This window comes from Selaginella moellendorffii, unplaced genomic scaffold (genome assembly GCF_000143415.4).
Source record: "Selaginella moellendorffii unplaced genomic scaffold, v1.0 SELMOscaffold_2, whole genome shotgun sequence".
NCBI classification, from domain to species: domain Eukaryota; kingdom Viridiplantae; phylum Streptophyta; class Lycopodiopsida; order Selaginellales; family Selaginellaceae; genus Selaginella; species Selaginella moellendorffii.
In genome coordinates this window covers 1,916,046-1,931,095 of record NW_003314263.1, presented here as the reverse complement: position 1 = coordinate 1,931,095, position 15,050 = coordinate 1,916,046, and the positions used below count along the sequence as shown (strand labels likewise).

At 48.0% G+C, this 15,050-nt stretch overlaps 3 protein-coding genes across 3 annotated transcripts; all 3 read right to left on the bottom strand.

The window, feature by feature from the left end:
• Positions 1–38: 38 nt before the first annotated feature.
• Positions 39–2,489, bottom strand: LOC9662188 (laccase-10). Its single transcript, XM_024663402.1, has 7 exons — positions 2,269–2,489; positions 2,050–2,201; positions 1,740–1,984; positions 1,515–1,643; positions 914–1,435; positions 427–864; positions 39–366 (listed from the first exon to the last, which is right to left on the bottom strand). Exons 1-7 carry the CDS (start codon positions 2,389–2,391, stop codon positions 236–238), a joined length of 1,740 nt encoding a protein of 579 aa, XP_024519170.1. The 5' UTR covers positions 2,392–2,489; the 3' UTR covers positions 39–235.
• A 4,588-nt stretch (positions 2,490–7,077) lies between these two features.
• On the bottom strand, positions 7,078–10,629 carry LOC9660965 (glutamine--tRNA ligase). The gene is made up of 19 exons (XM_024660449.1): positions 10,522–10,629; positions 10,413–10,463; positions 10,277–10,351; positions 10,118–10,214; positions 9,968–10,057; positions 9,481–9,907; positions 9,322–9,412; positions 9,166–9,252; positions 8,911–9,108; positions 8,748–8,846; positions 8,559–8,690; positions 8,369–8,505; positions 8,211–8,307; positions 8,073–8,159; positions 7,815–8,015; positions 7,642–7,731; positions 7,453–7,582; positions 7,244–7,397; positions 7,078–7,196 (listed from the first exon to the last, which is right to left on the bottom strand). The coding sequence occupies exons 1-18, from the start codon at positions 10,627–10,629 to the stop codon at positions 7,312–7,314; spliced, it is 2,283 nt and encodes a 760-aa protein (XP_024516217.1). The 3' UTR covers positions 7,078–7,196; positions 7,244–7,311.
• A 556-nt stretch (positions 10,630–11,185) lies between these two features.
• On the bottom strand, positions 11,186–14,660 carry LOC9662187 (protein CHUP1, chloroplastic). The gene is made up of 9 exons (XM_024663179.1): positions 14,496–14,660; positions 14,348–14,433; positions 13,590–14,291; positions 12,256–13,518; positions 12,070–12,201; positions 11,831–12,012; positions 11,657–11,768; positions 11,457–11,594; positions 11,186–11,385 (listed from the first exon to the last, which is right to left on the bottom strand). The coding sequence occupies exons 1-9, from the start codon at positions 14,584–14,586 to the stop codon at positions 11,299–11,301; spliced, it is 2,793 nt and encodes a 930-aa protein (XP_024518947.1). The 5' UTR covers positions 14,587–14,660; the 3' UTR covers positions 11,186–11,298.
• Between the last annotated feature and the right edge of the window lie 390 nt (positions 14,661–15,050).

Genomic DNA, 15,050 nt, shown 5'->3' with positions numbered 1-15,050 from the left:
TAATGGAATTCTTCTTTGAGAAGAACTTACTCAAGAAGTTGGTCCACAGATCTCAACGTGCTTTCTCTTTTCTTTGACTTTCTCTTTTAAACTCTGGGTTTAAACACCCGATCATTGCATGTACCCACCTAAAATCATTCCCCTCGCTTGCTTGCATCTTAAAGCAACCTGAAGGGAAAGAAAACTAAACTAAATCTTGATATAAGATCTTCGCTGTGATGATCAGAGGCACTAGCTAGCACTGTGGATAATCATCCGGCGGTGGAACAATCGATTGATCCGGTCCTACGCCATTTGTGACAAGAATCGCAGTGGCAAGGCCCCAAGTTGTGTGGATCTCAAGGTGGCAATGCATGTACCACACACCTGATCAAACAGCATACGTATAAGTATAAACTCTCTTTAAAAGGAATATGATCTCTATACCTGGATTGTCAGCTTTGAATCGAATCACGGCCCATCCTCCGGATGGAACACCGATCGTGTTCCTGAGAGGAGGATCAACCAGATTAAAGTGCGAGCTCTTGGAAACATCATAGTTTCCAAAGCCATAGCCGAGCACATAGAAATTATAGCCGTGGAGATGGATTGGGTGGTTCTCAAACCCAGCAATGTACGTGTTCTGGAACACAATCTGGACGTTGGATCCGTACGGAATGACCGAGATCCTGGTTCCCACCTGGGGAGCCACATTCTTTAAAGAACCCGAGCCCTGGTCAGTGTAGTCAAAAGGGTTGACCGGCGCGACCGGGAAGTCCGTGGAGTAGATCCCCGGGACATTCCGATAGTAGGCCTCCATGAGGGACATCTTGGTCGGGAGAGCAAACGAGACGTTGTTGATCGAGGCAGTGAAGTTCCCATTGTCTGGAACGACAATATGATTGTCCATTGTATAGAGAATTGTCTCGCGTACCTGGTGCTCGGCAAGCGCTCCCCGGCGAGCATGGCTTGATTCCCAGCCCGATAGCGAACAAAAACTCCTTGTCCACGGTCTGCGGGACGTCAATCTTGTGCTGCGAAGATGCCAGGCTCCGCAAGCTCCCGGAAAATCTAGTCGCGTAGCTTGTGTCGTTGAAGAAGGGCTGGATCGGAGTCTCGGGCGTTGCAAACGTGGAGGATTTCATGTCGCAGGCGATGTACTCGAGCACAGCGGTGGCGGCAGTGGGGGTGTAGGGGACGTGCTGCGCCGACATGTACGGCACCGCAGACATGAAGTAGCGTGCGCATGGCTGGTCCGCGGTGATGACTACGTTGGTGGTTTGCCCGGGCGTGAGGAGGATGGTGTCCGTGATATAAGGTTTGGTGTACTCGGCGTCTACTTCCACCACCGTCATGCTATGGTTGGCGATGGAGAAGAAGAGCTCCATGTTGAGGGCAGCATTGACAAGGCGGAGGAGGTATCTCTTGCCGGTGATGGCGTTCAGGGTGTACACTTCTGTGAGAGAACAAGAAGAGTGATGATATCCACACAGAGAGAGAAAGAGAGAGACATTCTTTCTTCAATTCTGGCTTACCTTGTGCTTCCGATTCCTTGTAGCTCGGGCCCGGGAATCCATTGATTGTGTAAGCGTCCGATTGGTTTGGAGCCCCGTGCCTCAAAGCGTCCTCCTCGATCGCTTGGATGTCGTTGTTCCACCACTCCCCTGTTAGAAAACAGAGGATTGTGTGTGAGAACTTTGTCCTCTAGATCTATCTACTCTTGCGGAGATGATCTCCTCCAATTCTCTCGAGAAATTTACCAAGGATGACAACTTGTTCTTCGTAGGGGGACTTGAATGGGTAAGGCATTGTCCTCCTTGGATAGATGACGATGGCTCCATAGACAGTGGCTCGAAGCCACAGGATGTGGGCATGCCAGAAGAGAGTTCCCATGTGTGAATCCACGGTGAAGTTGTAGAGGAACGATTGGCCTTGCTTGAGAGGACACTGCGTGACATACGCTGGGCCATCGAACCAGGGACTTCTAAATTGCCGGATTCCATGCCTGTGACAAAGCATTAGATCACAAAAAGTTTTGGAACTTTTGAGACTTTGGCTCTCGCTCATCACCAGTGGATCGACATCTTGTACTTCACAGTGTTCCTTACTGTGATGAGAAGCCTATCGCCGTCGTTGGCATAGATTGTTGGTCCCGGGAGCTCGCCATTGACAGTGATAATGTTCTTTGTTCTTCCCAGCCTCCTCACCATCGAGCTTACGACCTGGGCGGTGGCAATTCGATGAGCTCTGGATGCTCGAAACTGGCGAGAGCATGTTAAGCAAACTGACCTGGAAGTCGTAGACTTTGGTTATTTCATTCTGAGCAACCACCAGATCGAAGCTCCAGGAAGCGAGGAAAGAGAAAATCACAACCGCGCGGCAGGCACTCGAGATCATCGATTGCAATGCCATGATCCAGGACAGAGGAAAAGAAAAGAACACTCTATCTCTAGTCACTTCCTTCTCTTCTCATTTAAGTTTCTCCATAGGTAGGCAACTTGGAAGGACACATTGCAAGAGTTTTAAACGCAGTGTCAAGAGTGGAGCACCACCTTGAACCGCAAGAAAAAAAAACCAAAACCACTGTTGTCATGTAAGTTAGGTGAGTATGTCCAAACGGGCCCATGAGCTAAACAATCCCACAAAACGTAAGTCCCGTTAAACATCTTCCACTTCGCAGAGACAGGCTGTATAGTAGTCCCGAGATAGTCCAAGACTAGAGAGGAAAAAAACGGAGAAGAAGAAGAAGAAGAAGATATCTCTCCGCTTCCTCGGGCGAGAAGTTCTTGGGTGTGAGATCAGCGGAGTCAGGATTGAAAAGAACCCATCCCAAAAGTCCAAGGAATCGATCAAGGGAACTAGTCACTTATCGCGAGGAATTGGAAGAAGCTGGAAGTGTCCGAGTGGAAGCACTTAAAACTCGTATGGTGGAGACAAATTTGTGGGGATGGAGAATAGCGACGGCCAATTAACGTAATGCGGGTGGTAGCCCACTCGTACCTTGAAGAAGGAAGCATGGCGGCTTCTCTCCTAATGGTCCTAAGACTTGGTAAAACCCTGCCAACCTCCTATACACAGACGTGTACGTCTAATATCTTTCTACGGTTGGAGCGAATTACAATCTCACTCGTGCACTTGAAAGGAGGGCCCTCGTTCCATTTCTATTCTTTTGATTCGCGCAAAGAGGGAGAGGCCAACTGAACGACACTTTTTGCCGCTAGCGTCGCTTTCGACAGGCAATTTCTGGGAGGTGATCTAGTTTAGCTTTATTTGCTGAGAATGATCATGTGCTCTTGTGCTGGCCGAATCTTGGGGGTCAAGCTGTATGATCGAACATCAGGTTAAAGCTCGGGGTCAAAGTTGGCAACAAGGTTATTCACTTCTTTGGGACCTCTTTGTAAAGGCTAGGCAAAAGAAACAAGGGTAAAATTGGGCATAGGTGTTTAGCCTTACAATTGGGACAAGTCCACGCTTGCAAACTTAGGAAAGATGCTCTTGAGAGAACGACACATCATATAAAACTTTCCCTAGTATTTTGCAATATAGTAAATAACCATGTTCAACTAGCTGGAAGATTTGATAGAAGGAAATCTGTTCCTATCACTTGAGATATAGGAGTCCAACCAGCTTCTACATCTCAAATTTTCTCATAATCTCAAAATATAAGAAATAATTTGCTACATTGTCATGTACCAAGAAGCATGAGGCCAAAATGCTGTCTGGATGATCATCTTCTGCTTCAATAGTGCTTGAGTAGGAAAAGAAAAGAAAAGAAAAAAGAGAAATTAATCAAAACTAAGAAGGTGCTCTTTTATTTGTCTTCTTTATTGATTTTGAATTAAAATATCTAAATTATATATTAATAATTGTTACATTAGTGTTTCTAAATATCTTTTATCTTGGTAAATTAGTGAGTTAATGTGCCCTAAATCATTCCCTTTGTTATGGCAGACGACGTCGTGGAGTTGTACGTTGAGAAGAGGTTTGCGGGCAGGAGAGCGACTGCGAAATGTCTGGCAACCTTCAAAGAAGCGGGGATTGAGCGGGTTAGTGATCTCAACATGTTCAATTACGATGAGCTCCAGAAATTGGGAGTGCCGCCGCTCTTCATCAAGCTAATGCAGCGCGACGGGCTTCTTCAGCCGCTTAGCCCTGGAGCTGCTTCTCAAAGCCATTTTTTGGGTACGTATTTTCTTTGTCATTTCTTGGATTTATTTGGGGCCCAGGTGTTATTGGCCATATGGTTGATGAGAAGCTGGCGGATATTTTCCGCGTAGCTACGCATACAGACTTGACGCTGGGCCTGAAGGATGAACTTTTAGGTGCAAGCATCATGTCTCGGCCAGATTATGACCATAGTCGAGAGGGATTGATAGTCCAGACGTTTGCCGGGGTGGACGTTTCTGGGAAACTGGACGCCTTCAAGGAGAGTTTGCGAGCCAGTTTTGAGGAGGGGAACCACTTAAAAAAGCGGAAGCTCAGTGCGCAGGAGTTGAGCTTCGACGGTGAGAAGAAGCTGCAGAGAGGGGTTAGCCAGGGCTTCGCTCAGCTGCAAGCTCCGGGATCGTGGTTTTTCGACACGAGCCAGGGCGGGGTGTTGTTTTCACAAGATAAGCCAGATTGCATCTTCTCCAGCTGCCAGTATGTTGTAAGCTGGCTATGTGCCGTGATGGTGGGAGAGTTGAGCTGGGAGTTGGATGGTGCAGATTCGGGGACAAAAAGATGTGTTGGAAAAATTGTAGCACGGCTCAGGAAGATCATATCCACCCAGAAAGGGAGGAAAGTTGTATTCGGCTTCATTGCGGACCGGCGGGCCATTCAGTTTGTAGGCTTGGACGTCTCCGGAGGGGAGGAGACTTTCTGGTGGTCACAAGAGTATGCATTTCACTTGGAGGCCACAGATGACAGCGGATTCAGGCTTCTGTTGCAGATGATATATGCAGACCAGTCAGTACACGGGTATGTAACTCTTCTGGGAACTCGGGAACTGCGGCTGGATGACGGGAGATGCATCCAGCACTTGACTGCTGTTTCATCCAAAGGGGATTCTCACATACTTGTCGGCACGCTCGATGGTGACGGAGCTGTGGTGGTGAAACTCTGCCGAGTTATGGAAGTGGAAGTACAGGTTTTGTCTGCAGTTCAAGGGGTATCCGGCATCTTACCCCTGCTGGCACACGGGAAGTGGTTTGGTAGGCACACGTACATAGTGACTCCTCTGTGCAGGACAGTTGATGAACCTGTTCTTCACAGGCCTTGTAGAGAGTATGTCAAAATGCTTCAACAGGTTGCGGAGACTCTCAAGCTCCTCAGTGACAGGGGTATATATCATGGTGATGTTTCGGCAAGTAATGTCGTCTACAATGACACGAGGTATTACTTAATCGACTTTGGCTCCGCTGTGAGCTGTTTCACCCCTGATGATGAACGAACCGGGGTTACCAGGCTCTTTGCCGCTGTGCAAGTTTTGGATGGAAACGAGCACTGCCTCTCAAGTGAGATGGAGAGCCTAATGTACGTCTTGGTTTACTTGGCTATGGGGCGGAGAGTCCCATGGAGGTTTTCGGGAGCCAATATTGTGTCCATGTACAAGAGGGCACTCTTCTCCAATGTGCAAACGTTTGAGCAAAGGGTTGTGTCACATGTGGATGACAAACTGCTGCAAGAGCAACTTCGGAGGCTTCAGAAGCTGTTCTTTGTGCCCACCTACAGACATGACGTGAGGTACGAAGAGTTTTGTCAAGAGCTTTTGCTTGACGATGCACAGCTGGTTGCAATCTGATGTAGTTGCCTTTGTTAGTTGTTGATACATCAGTTGTGTATTAAACTGTCATGGTAGTTGATACATCCTGAAAACTAAGTTGTGTATTAAACTGTGTGTGCCTCCATAAGCTGTGTGACTCGTTGTTTCCGAATCCCGGTTGGGATACGCACAGTTTCCCGTGTCCAATAAAAAGATCCACCAGTTAAACCTGCGTCCCGTTGGGAAGTATATCCAGATATCATCGAATAAAGTTTGCTTTGCCTAGTGTGTCAAAGAGGAGCTGAGCGTCGTCACTCCCACACTTGCAGAACAGCAAAATTCTAAATGTTTTGGCTAGCATCCAATACGTTGGCATGTTGACCTCCTTGTACAGCCATATCCCTTGTTCGCAAGAGTGCGAATACACGTTGCTCTACCTTGTGTTGGTGCTGAGGACAAGTTAACGGTTGCCGAACTAGAACAAGAAAGAGGCACTTACTTTTCTAGGAGTAAAAACATTCGTTTCAAAGCGGCTGAGGGTCATCTTTGTAGGAAGAGTTCCGCTTCTAGTTTTTGAAGATCTTGATATTCAAACGCAGGGTCCCGCAAAGAGTCAGCTTTTGCCTATGTGCTTCGAGCCTGCTCTCTCGTCCACCTGTAGGAAAGCTCTTGTTACAGCAATGTTACGGTACAATCCGTAAGGAATGCGAGCTCCTCGTCAAGCCAGTTGACAAATGCAAGGATATCGTCAGTGAACCTCGGAAGCCAGTGAGTTGACAAAGTCGCCTTGTGTCTCGACATCAGCTTTTATCTACGAATCTACACAGTTCTTAGATCGTACAAAACAATTCAAACAGAAAGCAGACAAAGCTACCTAGAAGATGTGATGACCGGTTCTTGATTTCACTGAGGTTGTTTCGAGCTTCTGATGATGCGCAGCTTGCGCGTCGCTTCATCAACTTTTTGAACTAGCCAAGCAGCCCTGGAATATGCCCTGCGGGAGGTGAGCTGGCTAATACAAAATATGATGTCTCGATGATCATCTCCAAGTATGCTGGTCTTCTCATCTGAACAAAAGTAATGGTATAGACAATATTCAAAAATGAAACGAAGAAATAGTTTATTAAGGTATTAAATGTTTACTCCATGAGCTTGCTATTGATACTACTTGTGACATATTGCAAATTTCCCTGACACTCGATCTTGATATTATGTGCAAGTGGGCACGACATCTCAATATCCAACAGATTAGACGACAATGGATTTCAATCAGTATAATTGGTTTGTGTATGGGGACGGAAGCAGCTGTACAGATACCAAAGCATGTTCTGAGCGAGACGTGTTTGTGGTACAAGTGGGAGAAGTGGAACAATCACATTTTTTAGAGATTTAAAACCACAGAAAGATTGTTTCTATTTTAATTAAACATTTGTCTCTTGTAAGATCGAGTTCCAACGAGCAAAATGCATCGATCCTGCAAAAACAAGTTAAGTTCCAGCTCTTTTACTTAACTGGGCTTACCATCCTAAAGCACTACGAGGATTCGCATTGGTAGCAGTTTGGAAAGAGGCCCATCGGAGCGTGGACCATCATCCTCTAAACGAGCTCTTCAAAGCGACGATCCGGTTGAAAACAGTCTTGCGCGAGCTGGAATCACGGTCCACAACGAAGTAGCCTAGAACAGAGCTTGCCATTGGTCCCCAAACAAGGAAGAAAAATTAGTGTGATACCTTTGCGCTCGAACTGGAAGCAATCCCCGCACTTCACATCCTTCAAGCAGTGGAGAGCAACCGCATCATTGATCACCTCCTTGGATTGGGGATTAAAATCCTCGAGCCAGTTGCTGTGGAGCCTGGGATCCTGCAGTTACACACACACACGAAGGTATGAAAAAGAAAAGGTTTTTCTCACTACTTTACCTCTGATTTGAACAGCTTGCCGAAAAGCCTCACTTCGACCGTCAGCTCCTTTGTTCCCGGCGCAGCTTCGGGAACCCAGTGGATGACCCCCTGGAGCAAAAGAATCGAACAACTTCAGTACCGGGAGGAAAGCAAATATGATCAATGAGCTCGAAGATGAGCTCGAAGACTACCTTGGGTTTGATGGCCTTGAGGGGATCGTAAGTTGCCAAAAGCTCCACAACCTCACCATCCACGCAGATGTAATCCACGCAAGTTATTGGGAACGCATACCGCAACAGCACCGACTTTCCTTTGGACAGACCATAGTAGTCCTTTGAGTCGTGCTCTCGAAAGTCCGTTCTCTCGATGTATATGGTCTTGGTGAAGGGTATCTGCCAGCGGAAAAGATGATTTCTTCTTTCTTCTGTGCAAATCTCTATTCCACAAACCTTGTACGTGGGAGAGTTTGCGTCCGGGAAGCGCTTCGCCTCCACAACCTGGTCTTGTTCGTGACCTTCAAAGTTGATGATCGTCACCTTCATGCATGGGGAGTGAATGAAAAATACAGAAATAGTGAAGCGACGAACCTTCAGCGGCTGGAAGACCACCATCGTCCTCGGTGCTGTCTTGTTTAGCTCCTCCCGCACGAAATGGTCTACCAGGTCCGTGCTTATGAGATTGTCACTGTAAAGCCCAGATCAGAGACTGTTTAAACTTCCACAAAAGAAAAAAGAAAAGAAAAAACCTGCGTGTTCTGCCTAGAGCACGACAGAAGTTGTTGATTGCGTTCGGCGGAACGCCCCTTCGACGCAGCCCGGCCAGAGTCAAGAGGCGAGGATCATCCCAACCATCAACCATTTGCTTGTCTACCAGATACTTGAGCTGCCAAAACAAACAGTGTCACAGCGCTGTGAATGCTCGAACGGGAAGCTCACCTTGCGCTTGGATAGCAGATTGTTGGACACGTTTAAGCGGCCATACTCCCAGACATACGGGAGATACATGTCAAGCTTGTCCAACAACCAATAGTAAGAGACGCGCCTGGTCTCAAACTCCAGCGTACAAAGCTGTGACAAGGGAAAAAAGTGAGGCGGAGGACGGGAAAAACGAATCAGTGTCCATACCGAGTGCGTAATGTTCTCCAGAGAATCGACGATGCAGTGAGAGTAGTCGTAAGTGGGGTATATACACCACTTGTCTTTCGTTCGAGGATGCGAGGCAAACTAGAGAGAGGCATTCCAGCGTCAGGGAGGAAACTTGGAGAAAGAGAAAGAGAGAGAGATTTACCTTGATCCTGTAAGCGACGAGATCGAGCATGTTGCCATTGTTGCTTTTCATGTCTTGTTTCATGCGCAAGGTGGCCTGGCCTTCTGGGACGGCACCAGCCCGCATCTTCTCAAACAGCTCCAGGGACTCGTCTATGGGACGGTTCCTCCAGGGGCTCTCTAATAGCTTCTCCCGGTACTCTTTTACTTCTGCCGGCGTCTGGAAAGAAACCACCGGGGAGTTGAGATTTTCGACAAGGTGACGAAGATCACACACCTGATGGTCCACATAAGCATAACCTCGCTTGATAAGTTCGACAGCCTTCTCGTAGAGCTCTTCGAAGTAATCGCTACAGTAAGTCACCTTTTGAAGCAAATCCACAGTGAGGTATCAGTACAGAAAGAAGAAAGGCTGGCAAGAAAGAGGCTGTACCTTGAATGGCTTCCACCCGAGCCACTGAACCATATCCTGGATGTTGGCAGTGAACTCGTCACTCTCGCCTTCTGGATTCGTATCGTCCAGCCTGCCACAGCCAAACAGCAAAAGGCGTTAGCTCTACATGCATGGATAAAGCTTTTCAACCACACTCACCGCAGGTAGCATTTCCCGTTGGCCCCGCACGCAAAGCCAAAGTTCATACCCATGGCCTTGCCATGTCCTAAATGGCTATATCCATTGGGCTCGGGTGGAAAACGCGTGACCACCGCCCCTCCGGTGGCGCTGAGATGTTTCTCCAGCTTTTCCCTCGAGTTGGACGGGCGGAAGACCGTTCCATCGCTCAGCTCGACGTCGACGTGAGGCCCCGTGTTGTCCAGGGGGCTCGGAAATGAGGAGAACGGATCCAGGTCCTCCTCTGGAAGCTGCTCGGGAACACGAGCTTTGTTGGCCTTTCTAGATTTGTGTGCGTCCCCGGTTTTCTCACCCAGCAGCTCGTAGAGCTGCCCATCCAGTGCCGCTTTCACGTCTCTGTGATCAGCGTGCGGCTGGAGCTCCCTCACCTGCGCCACCAAAGATGACACTGGAAGTTGATCCGAAAGAAAGTTAAGCGATCAGAAATAAAGTTAAACACAAAGCTCACTTTTAAAGGCAGCATAGCGCTCCGCCAGAAGCTTTTCCTTGTTTCTGTTGATCACGGTATCAACTGCAGCCTTCACATCCTCGACAGGCACTGGAACACCGTGCATGAGCAGGAACAGAAAAGAAAAAGATAAACAAACACTCGACTTACCTATTCCGCATGCCTTCTCAAACTTGGTGAGATTAATAGACTTGCGCCTCGCAGCAGTGATGTACTCTAGAGCTGCTTCTAGCTGGTGGCTCCGCATCTACCAAACGGACAAACATGAGCTTTTGTTTTCATCAGAAAGCGGAGCACAAAGGTTCCCACCTTTCCAGACGCGATGTAGCTCAAGACAGTGGACAGGTGCTGCGGGCGATCGCCATTGATGTATCTTGCGGCAACCTGGGCAGAGAGAAAGGTCGAAGATCTTACTCCGCCGAGCAAAGAAAGGCAAAAACCATACCGTATACAGAAGCTTGCCAATGTGCTTGTCGCAGCCGCTGTCCACTCCGGCCTGCAGAAAGAGAGGTTGGAGAAGACACAAGAAGAGCAATTTGAGAAGATGGGCTCACCTCTTGGATGATGGCAATGAGAGCGGACAGAAGTGTGGGGTTCTCAAGAGCGCTCCTCGCTGTTGTCTCCTCCAAACCGATGCCAGTCAGGAGCTTAAGGGCCGACATGTTTTCTAAAACCCTTACTTTACAGTTTTGCCGATTTATAGAAACGCATTATTTATTAAAGTCTATTATTGCCATTCTGATCACGCTCTACCAAAGCTAGTGTACGCTGGGCACTGGTTGACGACGTGGTTGACGTCTTCTACCTTCTCGAGGGATGCGTAAAAATGATATAATACAGCTTCAAATGCAAGGTCTTGGCACAAGCATTGCTCATGCTAACAACATAGACACTTAGTGATTATGAGTTTGCTATTGATATTACTTGTGACAGGATTGCAAAGCCTCCAGAAAAGGAGCCCATCACATTTTTGTAACACTCACCAGGCGATGATCTTGACAGAATACTATCTCTAATGGCAAGATGAGCATTTTGGGTTCCACTTGAGCTTTATAACTTCACTGGATGCCTTGGTACGCCCTGCTGTTGGACACCTTTGGAGATCATGCTCCAAGCAACTGGAAGGCAATGGAATTCAATCAATATAATTGGTTTATATGTATTGGTTTTTATATATAGAATTGGTTTACGTATGTTTGTTTTCTAGATTTCCTTGTCTATCAAAACCACAGAAAGATTGTTTCCATATTATTAGTTTTAATTATACATTTGTCCAGGCCCACTGTTAGATGACACTATAGATACAAGCAAAACTGAAGGTTAGGATACTTTCATGACCTTTTGAGCTGCTCACTTTGAGCACGATTTCGCAGCTCTTCGAATGTTCGCATACTCTCTGGATCAAAGCCACCAGCAAACTGAAGAGAACAAGCTCAGGATTAGTGCCGAATGGATCGAAAGTTTGCAAAAGCTTGGCTAGCGATTCTACCTGGTGAACTCTAAAGGCAAACCGGACTCCTTGGAGGAGCAAGAACTCTCGTAGCGGCTCCTTATCTTGGACAGAGTCCAGCTCCTTTATAACTCTGTTCATGTATTGCTGCGCTAGCTTGACAGATGCGAGCTTGATCTGGAAAGACAAAAGCAAAACTCTTGGTTTTAGACAAAGATGTGCGTGCTGTCAACATTTACCTTTCCAATAAGTCCCGAGTCGAGCATCCAGTACGTTGGTATGTTGAACTCCTTGTAGCGTGCTATAGCCATGTCCCTTGTTCGCAAGAGTGCGAATACGCTTTGCTCTACCCTGTGGTGGTGGCAAGGACAAGAAGTTAAAAAAGTCAGGGACTAGAAGGAAGGAGCGCTTACTTTTCTAGGAGTGAAAACATTCGTTTCAAAGCGGCGTCTCGGGGTACGCGGGGGTCATCTTTGTAGGAAGAGATGTCCGCTTCTAGTTTTTGGAGATCTTGATATTCAAACGCAGCTTCCCGCAAAGCGTCAGCCTTTGCCTCCGGCCAATCGAAGTGCTTCAAGACCGCTCTCTCGTCCACCTGCAAGAAAAGCTCTTGTTATAGCCTGTTACAACCCGGTTACAGTACTATCCATACCAGGAATGCGAGCTCCTCGTCAAGCCAGTTGACAAATGCAAGGATATCGTCAATGTTCGAGTAGACTGCAGCACGAACCTCAGCAGCCAGTGAGTTGACAAAGTCGCCTTGCGTCTCAACATCAGCTTTTATCTGCGAATCCACACAAAAGTCAGATAAAAAATAACGCAAGACAAAGCTACATACCGCTAGAAGATGTGATGACCGGTTCTCGATTTCACCGATCAGGTTGCTTCGAGCTTCTGATGATGCGTTTCCGGAGCTAGAAACTGCCGCATCTTTCCTTGCGTCTCGCTTCATCAAGGACTGATAAAACTCCACCACCTCGGGAGCTCGTTGAACCTTGCTTCCACTTTGGCCCTGTGGCTTACCCATGCCAGGCAAGGGAGGCGGCGGAGGTGGCGCTCCTGGAGCACCCGGTGGCAAGGGTGGAGCACCTGGAATACCTGGAGGAGGCGGAGGTGGCGGTGGTGCAGTTCCTGCGAGCCTGGGAGGGAGAACAGTCTGCGTTGGTGGCCCAGCCAAGGAAGGCTTTGGAGGTGGCTTAGCAACCCGAAGTTCTCGTTTCTCAACTTCCGCAGGCGTCATTTTCGCGACAGCCTCTGGCTTCTTGCTTGCTGCTATCTCTTCCACTTTCTCTTTAATAGCCTTCTCCCGCTCCACAGCCAGCTTGTGCCTGTCCTTGAAAGCGGGGTACTTGTCGGCAACGTCACTGCCTACAACGGACCGTGACATAAGCTGGAATGAAGCAGCGATACTGTTTAGGCCGTCCGACTTGGTCTTTAGTGGCGTCAACTTTGCTGGCTCTTGCTTTCCCTTCGCAGGCGATTCGTTTGGAGAAGCACCATCCGTGTCCACAGAACCGTAAGTTGTGATCCCAGAGTCCTTGCTGTTCCTTAGCAATATCGTTTCTAGAGGTCCCATAGGACTAGCCGGTGTGGCAATCCTATGCCCCGGGCTCTTGTTCTTCTCGCCTTTCGGTTTATCGCCAACTTGAGAATCATCCTTGCTACGACCCCACTTCTTGAGTCGTTTGATCAAGCCAGGTTTCTTGGAGCTGGATTCCTCACTACCGTATTGCGAGTCGTCCATGTCAATGCTGTCGGAGGACGTACGCGAGAAAGGACTGTCATAGCCACTGTCCGGTAGAGTTTCCTTGGATCTCATTGCCAGTAAGTCGGGACCAGCATACTCCAGCATAAGTTGCTTCGCCTTCTCTTGAGATCTCGGGCTCAGACTCTTGTTGAGATCCAAAGCTGTAAATTTCCCATCGGCTGCCTTGAAATTACGTAGCTCGTAGCGTAAGCACGCATTGACCCACCGTAAATAAACAAGCTCTTCAACTTCGCTAAACCGATTATTTTGAAGGCCTTCAACTTGCCGCATCAAGTCATCGTTTGCGTGTCTTAGAATTTGAGATTCGTTGTTTGCCCGGGCCACCAGCTCAGTCTGTAAAAACCAAAAGAGTGTAGGAAAGAAGCAAGTTCTAAAGAAAAACCGAAAGAAGGAAGGCTGTTTACCTCTGTTACGCTCGATAATGAAGACACTTGAGCTTCGGCTGCTGAAAGCTTCACTGTCAGGTCTCGTTTCTGGTGTTGAAGCTCTCTACAAGTCCGGCGAAGTTCGACCACCTCAATCTCAAGCTCCTTCAACGTTTGCATTTTCTTCTCGATCTCAAAATTCCTTTTCATCGAGCTCTGCTCCTTAGCTTTAAGTGTTTCGAGCTGCTGTTTTAACATGGTGATCTGCGCCGCGTTCTGTGCCGCATTTGTTCCCGTTCCACTGGAAAGTTGCTTCTGCAAATCCTTGATCTTCATCCTTGCTTCACTGAGCTCGCCTCTGGATTTACTAGCGGCTTTGATGTCGTCGGCCATCTTCTTTTTTTCATCCTCCAACTTCCGGATTGATGCCGTGAGGCTAGTAATCTGTTCATCCTTTACCAGAAGCTGAGCTTCCAGCTCCTTGACGCCTTTTTCCCGTTCCTTGAGACCATAGTAATCCAAAAGCTCTGCGTTGAGCTTCCTCTCTTTTTCCTGGAGCTGCTGGAGCCTGGCTTTCAAATCCCCGATCTCATCCACGAGTTTAATTCCACCTTTCCCATCATCTGGCTCTGGAAAAATGTCCAATCCATTCGATATAAGGTCTTCGATCTCTGGAAGAAGCAGCTCGTTTCTCTCGTTTTTGCGAACTACCACGTTAACTTGCTTCACTTCTTCTTCCTCCTATTCAATGACAAAGAAAAAGAAAATTGGGAGCGTTGTTACGCAACATCGCATACCTCTTCACTCGGCGCTGGATTGTCTCCATAGGCAACGATCTCCTTGTCATTGCGCTGCTTCTTCTTGGCGATCCTCGCTTGAAATTCTGGACAAAAATTCCACACAGAGCATCGGCAATCCGCTGGCAATGCATCCAAGAAAACCTACCGGCGGCATCTCTCTCGCGCTTGCTCTTGATGTGATTTAGCGCCAATGCCGCGACCGAGCAAGTGACCGCGAGCCCTACCCTCACCAACATCGATCGAGGACGCCGAGGAGGAGCTCAAGCGCGCCGCGGGAAGCTCCACCATAGCCACATTCCACGCAAGACAAATAAAATAAGATGCCTTAAAAACCCTACCAGATCAACGGTGTAGACGCGCGAGCGCAATCTCGACAGTTCCAAGCTAAGGGCGGAGATTAACGTGCGCCCCGCGAGATAGATTTGGGCCGTCAATCACTCCCGGCATTTTTGAAACGGACATTCTTTTCCCAAGGATAAACAAAAGCGCGGTAAAATGGTTATTCCGCGCATATTCTAGAAAACGGGGACCATCCATTTGGACCACTGAGAAACGAGTGGGCGACATTTAATTTGTTCACGACCAGGTCCACGGCTCGAGTCCTTTCTCGTGAAACTGCTTAGAAGACGAACACGTCTCCGGCTCGATTCCTCTTTATGAAAAACGAATGGCGTTTCGCTATTGGCCCACGTGTCGAGCA